The sequence below is a fragment of the Panulirus ornatus genome, chromosome 38 (genome assembly GCF_036320965.1).
Source record: "Panulirus ornatus isolate Po-2019 chromosome 38, ASM3632096v1, whole genome shotgun sequence".
NCBI classification, from domain to species: domain Eukaryota; kingdom Metazoa; phylum Arthropoda; class Malacostraca; order Decapoda; family Palinuridae; genus Panulirus; species Panulirus ornatus.
This window is the reverse complement of record NC_092261.1, coordinates 28,143,435-28,160,116: the sequence shown is the minus strand read 5'-3', so window position 1 is coordinate 28,160,116 and position 16,682 is coordinate 28,143,435. Positions and strand designations below refer to the sequence as shown.

The 16,682-nt window shown below is 41.8% G+C and overlaps 1 protein-coding gene across 2 annotated transcripts in view; it reads right to left on the bottom strand.

The window, feature by feature from the left end:
- LOC139760937 (uncharacterized) overlaps positions 1-16,682 on the bottom strand; it is a 161,801-nt gene that overhangs the window by 22,692 nt on the left and 122,427 nt on the right. For both annotated transcript variants that reach the window (XM_071684724.1, XM_071684725.1), the window contains one exon: positions 4,918-5,208. In XM_071684724.1, the coding sequence (XP_071540825.1) occupies positions 4,918-5,208 (291 nt within the window). The remainder of the gene's footprint in view (positions 1-4,917; positions 5,209-16,682) is intronic.

Genomic DNA, 16,682 nt, shown 5'->3' with positions numbered 1-16,682 from the left:
TACTCACTCCATCTCCTTCTCACATCACCACTACTTGTTATCATCTCCCCATTAGCCCCCTTCCCTGAGGTTCCCATTTGTTCCCTTGTCTCACACACTTTATTTACCTCCTTCCAAAACATCTTTTTATTCTCCCTTAAAATTTAATGATACTCTCTCACCCCAACTCTCATTTGCCCTCTTTTTCACCTCTTGCACCTTTCTCTTGACCTCCTGCACCTTTCTTTTATACATCTCCCACTCATTTGCATTATTTCCCTGCAAAAATCGTCCAAATGCCTCTCTCTTCTCTTTCACTAGTAATCTTACTTCTTCAAACCACTATTCACTACCCTTTCTAATCTGCCCACCTCCCATGCTTCTCATGCCACAAGCATCTTTTGCGCAAGCCATCACTACTTCCCTAAATACATCCCATTCCTCCCCCACTCCCCTTACCTCCTTTGTTCTCACCTTTTTCCATTCTGTACTCAGTCTCTCCTGGTACTTCCTCACACAAGTCTCCTTCCCAAGCTCACTTACTCTCACCACTCTCTTCACCCCAACATTCTCTCTTCTTTTCTGAAAACCCCTACAAATCTTCACCTTCGCCTTCACAAGATAATGATCAGACATCCCTCCAGTTGCACCTCTCAGCACATTAACATCCAAAAGTCTCTCTTGCGCGCCTATCAATTAACACATAATCCAATAACGCTCTCTGGCCATCTCTCCTATTTATATACATACACTTATGTATATCTCTCTTTTTAAACCAGGTATTCCCAATCACCAGTCCTTTTTCAGCACATAAATCTACAAGCTCTTCACCATTTCCATTTACAGCACTGAACACCCCATGTATACCAATTATTCCCTCAACTGCCACATTACTCACCTTTGCATTCAAATCACCCATCTCTATAACCCGGTCTCGTGCATCAAAACCACTATCACACTCATTCAGCTGCTCCCAAAACACTTGCCTCTCATGATCTTTCTTCTTATGCCTAGGTGCATATGCACCAATAATCACCCATCTCTCTCCATCAACTTTCAGTTTTACCCATATCAATCTAGAGTTTACTTTTTTACACTCTATCACATACTCCCACCACTCCTGTTTCAGTAGTGCTAATCCTTCCCTTGCTCTTGTCCTCTCACTAACCCCTGACTTTACTCCTAAGACATTCCCAAACCACTCTTTCCCTTTACCCTTGAGCTTCGTTTCACTCAGAGCCAAAACATCCAGGTTCCTTTCCTTAAACATACTACCTATCTCTCCTTTTTTCTCATCTTGGTTACATCCACACACATTTAGACACCCCAATCAGAGCCTTTGAGGAGGATGAGCACTCCGTGTGACTCCTTCTTCTGTTTCCCCTTATGGTGAGGTGCCTGCGGATTGGCAGAATGCATGCATAATGCCACTGTAAAAAGGCAAAGGGGATAAAGGTGAGTGCTCAAATTACAGAGATATATGTCTGTTGAGTATTCATGGGAAATTATATGGGAAGGTATTGACTGAGAGGGTGAAAGCATGTACAGAGCATCAGATTGGGGAGGAGCAGTGTGGTTTCAGAAGCAGTAGAGGATGTGTGGATCAGGTGTTTGCTTTGAAGAATGTATGTGAAAAATACTTAGAAAAGCAAATGGATTTGTATGTAGCATTTATGGATCTGAAGAAGGCATATGATAGAGTTGATAGAGATGCTCTGTGGAAGGTATTAAGATTATATGGTGTGGGAGGCAAGTTGCTACAAGCAGTGAAGTAAAAAGTTTTTATAGAGGAAGTAAGGCATGTGTAAGAGTAGGAAGAGAGGAAAGTGATTGGTTCCTAGTGAATGTCAGTTTGTGGCAGGGGTGTGTGATGTCTCTATGGTTGTTTAATTTGTTTATGGATGGGGTTGTTAGGGAGGTGAATGCAAGAGTTTTGGAGAGAGGGGCAAGTATGCAGTCTGTTGTGGAAGAGAGGGCTTGGGAAGTGAGTCAGTTGTTGTTTGTTGATGATACAGCACTGGTGGCTGATTCTGGTGAGAAACTACAGAAGCTGGTGACTGAGTTTGGTAAAGTGTGTGAAAGAAGAAAGCTGAGAGTAAATGTGAATAAGAACAAGGTTATTAGGTACAGTAGGACTGAGGGATGAATCAATTGGGAGGTAAGTTTGAATGGAGAAAATCCTGGAGGAAGTGAAGTGTTTTAGATATCTGGGAGTGGATTTGGCAGGGGATGGAACCATGGAAGCAGAAGTGAATCACAGGGTGGGGAAGGGGCGAAAGTTTTGCGAGCATTGAAAAATGTATGGAGGGCGAGAACATTATCTCGGAAAGCAAAAATGGGCACGTTTGAAGGAATACTGGTTCCAACAATGTTATATGGTTGCAAGGCATGGGCTACAGATAGGGTTGTGCAGAGGAGGGTGGATGTGTTGGAAATGAGATGTTTGAGGACAATATGTGGTGTGAGTTGGTTTGATCGAGTAAGTAATGAAAGGGTAAGAGAGATGTATGGTAATAAAAAGAGTGTGGTTGAGAGAGCAGAAGAGGGTGTTTTGAAATGGTTTGGTCACATGGAGAGAATGAGTGAGGAAAGATTGACAAAGAGGATATATGTGTCAGAGGTGGGGGGAATGAGGAGAAGTGGGAGACCAAATTGGAGGGAGAAGGATGGAGTGAAAAAGATTCTGAGCGATCAGGGCCTGAACATGCAGGAGGGTGAAAGGCAGGCAAGGAATAGAGTGAATTGGAACAATGTGGTATACAGGGGTCGACATGCTGTTAATGGATTGAACCAGGGCATGTGAAGCGTCTAGGGGAAACCATGGAAAGTTTTGTGGAGCCTGGATGTGGAAAGGGAGCTCTGGTTTCGGTGCATTATACATGACAGCTAGAGACTGAGTGTGAACGAATGTGGCCTTTGTTGTCTTTTCCTAGCGCTACTTCACGCGCATGCAGGGGGAGGGGGTTGTCATTTCATGTGTGGCGAGGTGGCGACGGGAATGAATAAAGGTAGCAAGTATGAATTATGTACATATATGTATATGTCTGTGTATGTATATATATATGTATACGGTGAAATGTATAGGTATGTATACACGCGTGTGTGGACGTGTATGTACATACATGTGTATGTGGGTGGATTGGGCAATTCTTTCATCTGTTTCCTTGTGCTACCTCACTAATGCGGGAGACAGCAACAAAGTATAATAAAAATAAATAAATTAAATGTTTGCTGAGTGTACCTGGTTAACTGTATGAGACAATGCTGACTGTTTGGTTGGTAGCATGCACAGAGCATCAAACTGAGGAGAAGCACTGTGGTAGAGGATGTATGGATCAGGTGTTTACTTTGAAGAATTTGTATGAGAAATACTTAGAAAAAGAGAAAAATCTGTACGAGACATTTAAGGATCTGAAGAATCTGTATGATAGGACTGATAGAGATGATTTGTGGAAGGCATCTTGAATATACACTGTGATAGGAAAGCTACTAGAAGCAGTGATGAGCCCTAATAAAAAGAGTAAGGCAAGTGGGTGAGCAGAAAGAGAAGCAGAAGGGGCTCCAGGTGAAGGTAGGTTTGCACCAACAGTGTGTGATGTCACCAAGGCTGACTAACCTTTATATGGATGGGGTTGTTGGGTAAGTAAATACAATGGTTTTGAAAAGGGGGCAGGTCTGTAGTCTGTTGGAGAAGGGGAAGGCAAGGAGGTCTGTCAGTTGGGTGTTTGCAGATGAAAAGACTCTGGTGGTAGACTCGAGAAAGAAACTGCAGTCTGGTGTCTGAGTTTGTAAGAGGGTGAAAGGAAGAAGGCTACCCAAGTCTTCTTCAGGCTTTTCCCAAGTCTTCTCAAGATTCTCCACTGGTCCACCCATGGTCTTCCCCAAGTTTTCCACAGTTCTGCCATGGGCCTTCCTAAATCTTACCCAAGTCTTCTCAGGTCCTCCCCAGGTCCTTGCTAAATCCTCCCGAGGGCTTTCCAGGTCCAAGGATGTGGCATGTAATCATAAAATCAGGACAAATATATGACAAGTACCTAAGCATGTAGGTGGCTTGGAACCAAAAGAAATGAATCTGTCAAGTCAGCATCAACATCTGGCAGACAAACTAAATATCTGCTCAGCTCCATATAAGGCAAGACTGCCTTTGTTTCTTAACTTTCTGACATTTCCTATTAATCTATAACTAAAATATTTATTTCTTTTTATTATACTTTGTCGCTGTCTCCCGCATTAATGAGGTAGCACAAGGAAACAGAAAAAAGAATGGCCCAACCCACCCACATACACACATATACATATACATGCACATCCACACATGCACATATACGTACCTATACATTTTAACATATACATATATATACATACACAGACATATACATATAAACACGTACGTAATTCGTACTTGCTACCTCTATTCATTTTGATAAACCATCATATTGGAAACCCCTTAAAGTATTTGGAGTCCCATTGTCTAGAGGTTAAAATTGCAAGACAAAAAATTATGAACATTACAATACAGTACAATCAGACTGGGTGGATCACCTAATTAATATGCTAAAACCAACATTTTATAACCTTCAAATAAAATCCTCCCACAGAGTGCCTTGGAATTCTTTGTGCAGGTGTACCATTCATTTACTATTATTCAATTATTCTTTTCTGTTATGGACTAGATATCAAATCTTTATCAAAATGGAAAATTAAAAATCATTTTAACAATATAAACCATGTTTCTCAGAAATGAAATTGATTTCTACTTCAGAGTATCAGAATTCCAAGGATCGTCACATTACAGATTTTGTCTTTGTCATTCCCCCATTCTGATTAGGTGGTACCTAGTTAATCTACCTTAAAGACACTTAATATGTATCAATTCATACTGTGGACACTTAACATGCATCTATTCATAGAGAACTTTAAAAAATGCTCTGTACATACCTGTCTTTCTAGGTCATCTTTTGGGCTTATCAGTCCTCTTATCTTAAATTCATATGCAATGTCAAGGAGTTGATCTAAATCATCAGGGCTCACATCTACCTTCCCAAGGTACATAAAGTCAAGCAGTGCTTCTACTGCTTCAGGTGGGGTCTCTGTGAGGACTAACACTGGGTGGTCACATGGTGTGCTCTCAAACAGCTTCTCAAAGTAAGGACTACAAGTGCAGAGGACAAACTTGTGAACAGCATAACGCTTCTCACCACACATCAAAGTAACGTCAGCAAACAATTCCTGGAATTTATATTCATGGTCATAAGTTTTGCTTTTATAACACATTCAAAAATGTACAAAACAAAGTAGTTTCTTTCCTTTTCTTACACAGTATCCATTTTATTATCATATCTATTTATCATACTTAATTGCCATCTCCCGCGTTAGGAAGATAGCAAGAGGAAACAGACGAGGGATGGCCCAATCCACACACATACACATGTAATTAACATAAAGGCCCACACACGCACATATATATACATATACATTTCAACGTATACATACGTATACATATACATACACAGACATATACATATATACACATGTACATATTCATACTTGCTGCCTTCATCCAATCCCATTGCCACGCCACCACATATGAAATAACATCCCCCTCCCCCTCCAGCATGGTAGCACTAGGAAAAGACAAAAAAGCCACATTCGTTCACACTCAGTCTCTAGCTGTCATGTGTAATGCATCGAAACCACAGCTCCCTTTCATCATCCATGCTCCACAGACCTTTCCATGGTTTACCCCAGATGTTCCACATGCTCTAGTTTAATCCAGTGACAGCACGTCGACTCCAGTATACCACATAATTCCAATTCACTCTATTCCTTGCACCCTTTCACCCTCCTGCATGTTCAAGCCCCGATCACTCAAAATCTTTTTCACTTTATCCTTCCTCATCCAATTTGGTCTCCTGCTTCTCCTTGTTCTCTCTACCTCTGACAAATATGTCCTCTTTGTCAATCTTTCCTCTCTCATTCTCTCCATGTGACCAAATCATTTCAACACCCTCTCAACCACACTCTTTAAATTAACACATATCTCTCTTACCTTTTCATTACCTACTCAATCAAACCACCTCACACCACATATTGTCCTCAAACATTTCATTTTCAACACATCCACCCTCCTCTGCACAATCGTATCTATAGCCCATGCCTTGCAACCATATAACATTGTTGGAACCACTATTCCTTCAAACATACCCATTTTTGCTCTCCAAGATAACATTCTCGCCTTCCACACATTCATCAACACTCCCAGAACCTTCACCCCCTACCCCACCCTGTGACTCACTTCCGTTTCCATGGTTCCATTCGCTGCTAAGTCCACTCCCAGACAGCTAAAACACTTCTTCCTCCAGTTTTTCTCCATTCAAACTTACATCCCAATTAACTTGTCCCTCAACCCTACTGAACCTAATAACCTTGCTCTTATTCACATTTACTCTCAACTTTCTTTTTCACATACATTAACAAACTCAGTCACTAACCTCTGCAGTTTCTCACCCGAATCAGCCACCAATGCTGTATCATCAGTGAACAACAACAGACTCACTTTGCAAGCCCTCTCATCCACAACAAACTGCATACTTGACCCTCTCTCCAAAACTCTTGCATTCACCTACAACAACCATGGAGACCACGCATCCTTGCCACAAACCGACATTCACTGCGAACCTATCACTTTCCTCTCTTCCTACTCATACACATGTCTTACGTCCATGGTTAAAACATTCCACTGCTTCTAGCAACTTACCTCCCACACAAGATACTCTCAAAACCTTCCACAAAGCATCTCTGTTAACCCTATCATATGCATTCTCTAGATCCATAAATGCTACATACAAATCCATCTGTTTTTCCAAGCATTTCTCACATATATTCTTCAAACCAAACACCTGATCCACACATCCTCTACCACTTCTGAAACCACACTGCTCTTCCCCAATCTGATGCTCTATACATGCCCTTACCTTCTCAATCAATACCCTCCCATATAATTTCCCAGAAAACCTCACCAAATGTATGCCTCTGTAATTTGAGCACTCACCTTTATCTCCTTTCCCTTTGTACAATGGCACTATGCATGCATTCTGCCAATCCTTAGGCACTTCACCATGATCCATACATGCAGTGAATATCCTTATCACCTGATCAACAACACAGTCAACCCCTTTTTTAATCAATTCCACTGCAATACCATCCAAAACTGCCACCTTTCTGGCTTCCATCTTCCACAAAGCTTTCATTACCTCTTCTCTGTTTATCAAACCGACCCTCTCACTTCGCATGCCACCCTGAGCAAAACACCCTATACCTGACACTCTATCATCAATCACATTCAACAAACCTTCAACAAACCTTTGCCTTTGTACAATGGCACTATGCATGCATTCTGCCAATCCTCAGGCACTTCACCATGATCCATAAATACATTGAATATCCTTATCACCCAATCAACAACACAGTCAAGCCCTTCTTTAATAAATTCCACTGCAATACCACTACATACGCCACCTTTCCAGCTTCCATCTTCTGCAAACCTTTCACTACCTCAAACCTTCAAAATACTCACACCATCTACTTCTCTCACCATTACTTGTTATTACCTTCGCATCAGCCCCCTTCACCAATGTTCCCATTTGTTCTCTTACCTGATGCCCTTTATTTACCTCCTTTCAAAACATCTTTCTATCCTCCCTAAAATTTAATGAAACTCTCTCATCCCAACTCTCATTTGCCCTCTTTTTCACCTCTTGCATCTTTCTCTTGACCTCCTGCCTCTTTCTTTTATACATTTCCCAGTCATTTGCACTACTTCCCTGCAAAAATTGTCCAAATGCCTCTCTCTTCTCTTTACCTAACAATCTTACTTCTTCATCCCACCACTCACTAACCTTTCTAATCTGCCCATCTCCCACCTTTCTCATGCCTCAAGCATTTTTAGCGCAAGCCATCACTGCTTCCCTAAAAATATATCCCATTCCTTCTCCACTCTCCTTACGTCATTTGCTCTCACCTTTTGCCATTTTGCACTCAATCTCTCCTTTTACTTCCTCACACAAGACTCCTTTCCAAGCTCACTTACTCTCATCACTCTCTTCTCCACAACATTCTCTCTTCTTTTCTGAAAACCTCTACAAATCATTATCTTCGCCTCCACAAGGTAGTGATCAGACTTCCCTCCAGCTGCCCTTCTCAGCACATTGACATCCAAAAGTCTCTCTTTCATATGTCTATCAATTAACACTTAATTCATAAGGCCCTCTGGCCATCTCTCCTACTCACATATGTATACTTATTTCAACCAGGTATTCCCAATCACCAGTCCTGTTTCAGCACACACATCCACACACTGTTGACCATTTCCATTTACCTCACTGAACACCCCATGCACTCCAATTATAACTTCAACTGCCACATTACTCACCTTTGCATTCAAATCACCCATCACTATAACCTGGTCTCATGCATCAAAGCTGCTAACACACTCACTCACCTGCTCCCAAAACCCTTGCCTCTCTTGATCTTTCTTCTCATGACCAGATGCATAGGCACCAACAATCACCCATCTTAATCCATCCACTTTCAGTTTTATCCATATCAATCTAGAGTTTACTTTCTTACACTCTATTACATGTTCCACCAATCCTGCTTCAGGAGGAGTACTAAGCCTTCCTTTGCTCTTGTCCTCTCACCAACCCCTGACTTTACACCCAAGACATTCCCAAACCACTCTTCCCCTTTACCCTTGAGCTTCATTTCACTCAGAGCCAAAACATCCAGGTTCCTTTCCTCAAACATACTACCTATCTCTCCTTTTTTCTAATCTTGGTTACATCCACACACATTTAGACACCCCAATCTGAGCCTTCAAGTAGGATGAGCACTCCCCGCATGACTTCTTCTGTTTCCCCTTTTAGAAATTAAAAAATACAAGGCGGGGGGTTTCCAGCCCTCTGCTCCCACCCCCTTTCGTCACCCTTTATGACGCATGGGGAATACATGGGAAGTATTCTTTCTCCCCTATCCCCTATCCATATAATAATAAAATAATTCAAGCTGTGAGATGATTTTATACCAAAAAAGTGCTGGAAAATAATACACCATTCCCTTCTCTGGCAATGTCAAGTAACCACAGTAAGAGTTCTAACTCCCTTATTTTTTTCTTTTTTTTGCTTTGTCGCTGTCTCCCGCATTTGCGAGGTAGCGCAAGGAAACAGAAGAAAGAAATGGCCCAACCCACCCCCATACACATGTATATACACACACGTCCACACACGCAAATATACATACCTATACATCTCAATGTACACATATATATACACACACAGACACATACATATATACCCATGCACACAATTCACACTGTCTGCCTTTATTCATTCCCATCGCCACCTCGCCACACATGGAATACCATCCCCCTCCCCCCTCATGTGTGCGAGGTAGTGCTAGGAAAAGATAACAAAGGCCCCATTCGTTCACACTCAGTCTCCAGCTGTCATGCAATAATGCCCGAAACCACAGCTCCCTTTCCACATCCAGGCCGCACACAACTTTCCATGGCTTACCCCAGATGCTCCACATGCCCTGATTCAATCCACTGACAGCACGTCAACCCCGGTATACCACATCGATCCAATTCACTCTATTCCTTGCCCGCCTTTCACCCTCCTGCATGTTCAGGCCCCGATCCCTCAAAATCTTTTTCACTCCATCTTTCCACCTCCAATTTGGTCTCCCACTTCTCCTGGTTCCCTCCACCTCCGACACATATATCCTCTTGGTCAATCTTTCCTCACTCATTCTCTCCATGTGCCCAAACCATTTCAAAACACCCTCTTCTGCTCTCTCAACCACGCTCTTTTTATTTCCACACATCTCTCTTACCCTTACATTACTTACTCGATCAAACCACCTCACACCACACATTGTCCTCAAACATCTCATTTCCAGCACATCCACCCTCCTGCACACAACTCTATCCATAGCCCACGCCTCGCAACCATACAACATTGTTGGAACCACTATTCCTTCAAACATACCCATTTTTGCTTTCCGAGATAATGTTCTCGACTTCCACACATTCTTCAATGCTCCCAGGATTTTCGCCCCCTCCCCCACCCTATGATTCACTTTCGCTTCCACGGTTCCATCCCTTAATATAGGCAATATAATATGCCTTACTGTCCTCCATGTTCTGAGGTCCTTGAATCCTCTTTCCATCAACTGGTAAGCCATTCTAAAGTAAACATCTCTAAATTCCTTGGACTCCCACTAATAAGAGTCCCTTGGCACTTCCAACACTGAGAAGCATTGTCCTGAATTTACCTCTGTCCACAAAAAAAAAAGAAAATACCTGGAAGACAGGTGGGGCAGGTGGACTGTGAGCATTCCTGAACTGCTCACAGGACTTTCCTGTGGAAAAAATGTTTTTTTGGTTTTAAAAATTCCATTTCTCTCCAACGAGTTGTCCTGCAGAGTATTACATAATGGAAGGAGAAATTCTCCTTTACTTACTTTTTTAAGAGTGTTCACCAGCATATTTCTAAGTACCACACACACACTGTATGTCTATTATATGCGAGGGCATATCTCCATACAAAAGTGGCTGCTGAACTACTACCGTTCTTGAGACAAAGGTAATTAAGGTGGGCTATAACTGAAGCTACCTTCCTTAAATTAGTTCTCATGAATAAAAGTTATGCTATAACATAATATTCTTAAGCTTTACTCAACATTCTTAATGATCACTGGGGATTCATTATTAAGGTATATAAAGAGCACACTTCCTCGGTAGTCATTTGTAGTCTCTTAATACAATTTCATGACTGGAAATGAACAGAGATTGGTAACTGAGAGGAACATGGCATGCACAGTACAGACTGATGAAGAAAAATGTGGCTTAATGTTTAGCAAAGCATGTGGATCATGTTTACTTTGAAGCATATGTGCAAGAAATACTTAAAGAAACAGAAGGACCTATACATGGCAATTACAGATTTGGAGAAAGCATATGAAAAGGTTGATAAAGATGTTTGGTGGAGTGTTGCAAATACATGGTGGGGAGGAAAGCTGCTAAAAGCTGTAAAAAGGTTTTTATCAAAATTTATTATTATTATTATTTACTTAGTCGCTGTCTTCCGCGTTAGCGAGGTAGCGCAAGGAAACAGACGAAAGAATGGCCACACCCACCCACATACACATGTATATACATACACGCCCAGACACGCAAATATACATACCTATACATCTCAATGTACACATATATATATACACACACAGACATATACATATATACACATGTACATAATTCATACTGTCTGCCTTTATTTATTCCCATCGCCACCCCGCCACACATGGAATAACAACCCCCTCCCCCCTCATGTGTGTGAGTTAGTGCTAGGAAAAGACAACAAGGCCCCATTCGTTCACACTCAGTCACTAGCTGTCATGTAATAATGCACCAAAACCACAGCTCCCTTTCCACATCCAGGCCCCACACAACTTTCCATGGTTTACTCTAGATGCTTCACATGCCCTGGTTCAATCCATTGACAGCACATCGACCCCAGTATACCACATCGTTCCAATTCACTCTATCCCTTGCACGCCTTTCACTCTCCTGCATGTTCAGGCCCCGATCACACAAAATCTTTTTCACTCCATCTTTCCACCTCCAATTTGGTCTCCCACTTCTCCTCATTCCCTCCACCTCTGACACATATATCCTCTTGGTCAATCTTTCCTCACTCATTCTCTCCATGTGGCCAAACCATTTCAAAACACCCTCTTCTGCTCTCTCAACCACACTCTTTTTATTTCCACACATCTCTCTTACCCTTACATTACTTACTCGATCAAACCACCTCACACCACATATTGTCCTCAAACATCTCATTTCCAGCACCTCCATCCTCCTGCGTACAACTCTATCCATAGCTCACGCCTTGCAACCATACAACATTGTTGGAACTACTATTCCTTCAAACATACCCATTTTTGCTTCCCGAGATAATGTTCTCGACTTCCACACATTCTTCAACGCTCCCAGAATTTTCGCCCCCTCCCCCACCCTATGATTCACTTCCGCTTCCATGGTTCCATCCACTGCCAGATCCACTCCCAGATTTCTAAAACACTTTACTACCTCCAGTTTTTCTCCACTCAAACTTACTTCCCAATTGACTTGACCCTCAACCCTACTGTACCTAATAACCTTGCTCTTATTCACATTTACTCTTAACTTTCTTCTTTCACACACTTTACCATGCTCAGTCACCAGCTTCTGCAGTTTCTCACATGAATCAGCCACCAGCGCTGTATCATCAGCGAACAACAACTGACTCACTTCCCAAGCTCTCTCATCCACAACAGACTGCATACTTGCCCCTCTTTCCTAAACTCTTGCATTCATCTCCCTAACAACCCCATCCATAAACAAATTAAACAACCATGGAGACATCACACACCCCTGCCGCAAACCTACATTCACTGAGAACCAATTACTTTCCTCTCTTCCTACACATACACATGCCTTGCATCCTCGATAAAAACTTTTCACTGCTTCCAACAACTTGCCTCCCACACCATATATTTTTAATACCTTCCACAGAGCATCTCTATCAACTCTATCATATGCCTTCTCCAGATCCATAAATGATACATACAAATCCATTTGCTTTTCTAAGTATTTCTCACATACATTCTTCAAAGCAAACACCTGATCCACACATTCTCTACCACTTCTGAAACCACACTGCTCTTCCCCAATCTGATGCTCTGTTCATGCCTTCACCCTCTCAATCAATACCCTCCCATATAATCTACCAGGAATACTCAACAAACTTATACCTCTGTAATTTGAGCACTCACTCTTATCCCCTTTGCCTTTGTACAATGGCACTATGCAAGCATTCCACCAATCCTCAGACACCTCACCATGAGTCATACATACATTAAATAACCTTATCAACCAGTCAACAATACAGTCACCCCCCTTTTTTAATAAATTCCACTGCAATACCATCCAAACCTGCTGCCTTGCCGGCTTTCATCTTCCGCAAAGCTTTTACTACCTCTTCTCTGTTTACCAAATCATTTTCCCTAACCCTCTCACTCTGCACACCATCTCGACCAAAACACCCTATATCTGCCACTCTATTATCAAACACATTAAACAAACCTTCAAAATACTCACTCCATCTCCTTCTCACATCACCACTACTTGTTAACACCTCCCCATTAGCCCCCTTCACTGAAGTTCCCATTTGCTCCCTTGTCTTACGCACTTTATTTACCTCCTTCCAAAACATCTTTTCATTCTCCCTAAAATTTAATGATACTCTCTCTCTCCAACTCTCATTTGCCCTCTTTTTCACCTCTTGCACCTTTCTCTTGACCTCCTGCCTCTTTCTTTTATACATTTCCCACTCATTTGCATTTTTTCCCCTGCAAAGATCGTCCAAATGCCTCTCTCTTCTCTTTCACTAATAATCTTACTTCTTTATCCCACCACTCACTACCCTTTTTAATCAACCCACCTCCCACACTTCTCATGCCACAAGCATCTTTTGCGCAAGCCATCACTGCTTCCCTAAATACATCCCATTCCTTCCCCACTCCCCTTACCTCCTTTGTTCTCACCTTTTTCCATTTTGTACTCATTCTCTCCTGGTACTTCCTCACACAAGTTTCCTTCCCAAGCTCACTTACTCTCACCACTCTCTTCACCCCAACATTCTCTCTTCATTTCTGAAAACTCCTACAAATCTTCACCTTCGCCTCCATAAGATAATGATCAGACATCCCTCCAGTTGCACCTCTCAGCTCATTAACATCCAAAAGTCTCTCTTTCGCGTGCCTATCACATAATCCAATAACGCTCTCTGGCCATCTCTCCTACTTACATACATATACTTCTGTATATCTCTCTTTTTAAACCAGGTATTCCCAATCACCAGTCCTTTTTCAGCACATAAATCTACAAGCTCTTCACCATTTCCATTTACAACACTGAACACCCCATATATACCAATTATTCCCTCAACTGCCACATTACTCACCTTTGCATTCAAATCACCCATCACTATAACCCGGTCTTGTGCATCAAAACCACTAACACACTCATTCAGCTGCTCCCAAACACTTGCCTCTCATGATCTTTCTTCTCATGCCCAGGTGCATATGCACCAATAATCACCCATCTCTCTCTATCAACTTTCAGTTTTACCCATATCAATCTAGAATTTACTTTCTTACACTCTATCACATACTCCCACAACTCCTGTTTCAGGAGTATTGCTACTCCTTCCCTTGCTCTTGTCCTCTCACTAACCCCTGACTTTACTCCCAAGACATTCCCAAACCACTCTTCCCCTTTACCCTTGAGCTTCGTTTCACTCAGAGCCAAAACATCCAGGTTCCTTTCCACAAACATACTACCTATCTCTCCTTTTTTCTCATCTTGGTTACATCCACACATTTAGACACCCCAATCTGAGCCTTCGAGGAGGATGAGCACTCCCAGCGTGACTCCTTCTTCTGTTTCCCCTTTTAGAAAGTTAAAATACAAGGAGTGGAGGGCTTCTGGACCCCCACTCCCGTCCCCTTTAGTCGCCTTCTACGACACATGAGGAATGCATGGGAAGTATTCTTTCTCCCCTATCCCCAGGGACATATACATATATATATTTGCCTGAAGGGTCAGTAGTTCCAGATGAAGGTGGGTCTGCTTCAAGGGTCTTTGATGCCACCATGGCTGTTTGTTTGGGGTAGAGTGAGAAACTGCAGAAGCTAGTATTTGACTTTGGGTTTGTGGAAAAGATGAAAGTTAATACTAAATGTGTAGAAAAGCAAGGTTATAAGGCTAAGCAGTGAAGAGAGACATCTAATCTAGAATGTGAGTTTGAATGAAGAGAACTTGCAGGAAGTGGAGTGTTATTGATATCTAGGAGTTGATATGGCAGCAACTGGGACTAAGGAAGCTGAAATCTGCCATCAGGTTTGTGACGGAGCAAAGATGGGTACATCTGATGGTACAGTGGTCCTGTCTGTGCTCTATGGATGTCTATAACCATCCATCAAGAACAATCCCCAAGACTCCTAGAACTATCCTTAAGGGCCTACTGCATGCTTGTACCACTGAAGCACTATTCCACAGCCCAGATGGTAAGCTACTTCATCAAGTAGATGAAGTAGACATGGGTTGCCACTGGGCCCAACTTCTGCTTACTTCTACACATGTCATGCAGAAAACCAAGTTCTGCAAGAGTGCAATCCATCCAACCACCCACTAACAATATAATGTTGACATCTATGTCATCATAAGAACATAGAGCATCTTAAGAAACTACAGAGGGCAATGGAACAAATACCTATACTAAGATTTACCTACAAGCTGTGAACAATAAGATTCCCTTTCTCGTTAGACATCAGGACTCATAATAGTGAATATCAGAGTATCCACATTTATCAACTGATTTGGGCAGTTGTCTAAATAATGGGAAGTGAGTGCCCCAAAATACAAATTCAGCATTAACAGGGCCTACCTAACTATTGCTTACAAAAACTGTTCATCAGGGAATCTCTTCCATCAAGAAATCACATCAAGCAACTTTTATGTAACAATGGGTTTTCTAATAAAACCACTGATAAAGAAAAGTCTGTTCCTCCAAATGCAACTCATTAATTACAATCAACAACAACCTGGAACCGTCAATAAACTTTTCTGCAAAATTAGAGGTCTCCAACCTATCAGATGGATGAACACATCCTGAAGGAGTTAACAGGTAGGGAAAATGCCTGTAATATCCCTGAAGATTGTCTCAACATCACAATTTACTACATGAACAAGAAAACCAGTGACTACATATGAGAAACAATCTCACACAAGACACTAACCAACTGCAATCTACAAATGTCATCTACAAGTACTCCAGCCTAGTTGAAAATTGTAAAATCTAAAACTGTGTGAACTAAATTGGCATAACCAAAACACAAACTAAATCGGAATTACCACTACATCACTCGGCCTATGCTTAACAGTCCACTTTCAAAAAAGAGACTAAAATAAACATGAACAGCAACATGATACAAATCCCACTTGCCAGCATCTCACCAACAATTCAATAATACTAAAACACTGCCATGACTCTACATGACTACAGATAAAAATAGCCATATACATAAAGGAATATAATCCTTCATAAATTCCTCCCAAGAACGATACACCTATTCAAAGCTCACTTATTTCTTCACATAAGTTTTTTTAGGGAGCTGTGGTTTCAGTGCATTATACATGACAGCTAGAGACTGAGTGTGAATGAATGTGGTCTTTGTTATCCTTTCCTAACGCTACCTCGCACATGTGCAGGGGAGGGCGGGTGTCATTTCATGTGTGGCGGGGTGGTGACAGGAATGAATAAAGGCAGCAAGTATGAATTATGTACATGTGTATATATGTATATGACAGGGAGGGGGTTGTTATTCCATGTGTGGTGAGGTGGTGATGGGATTAAATAAAGGCAGACAGTATGAATTATGTACATGTGTATATATGTATATGTCTGTGTGTGTATATACATGTGTGCACTGAGATGTATAGGTATGTATATTTGCGTGTGTAGACGTGTATGTATACATATGTGTATGTGGGTGGGTTGGGCCATTCTTTCGTCTGTTTCCTTGCGCTACCTCGCTAA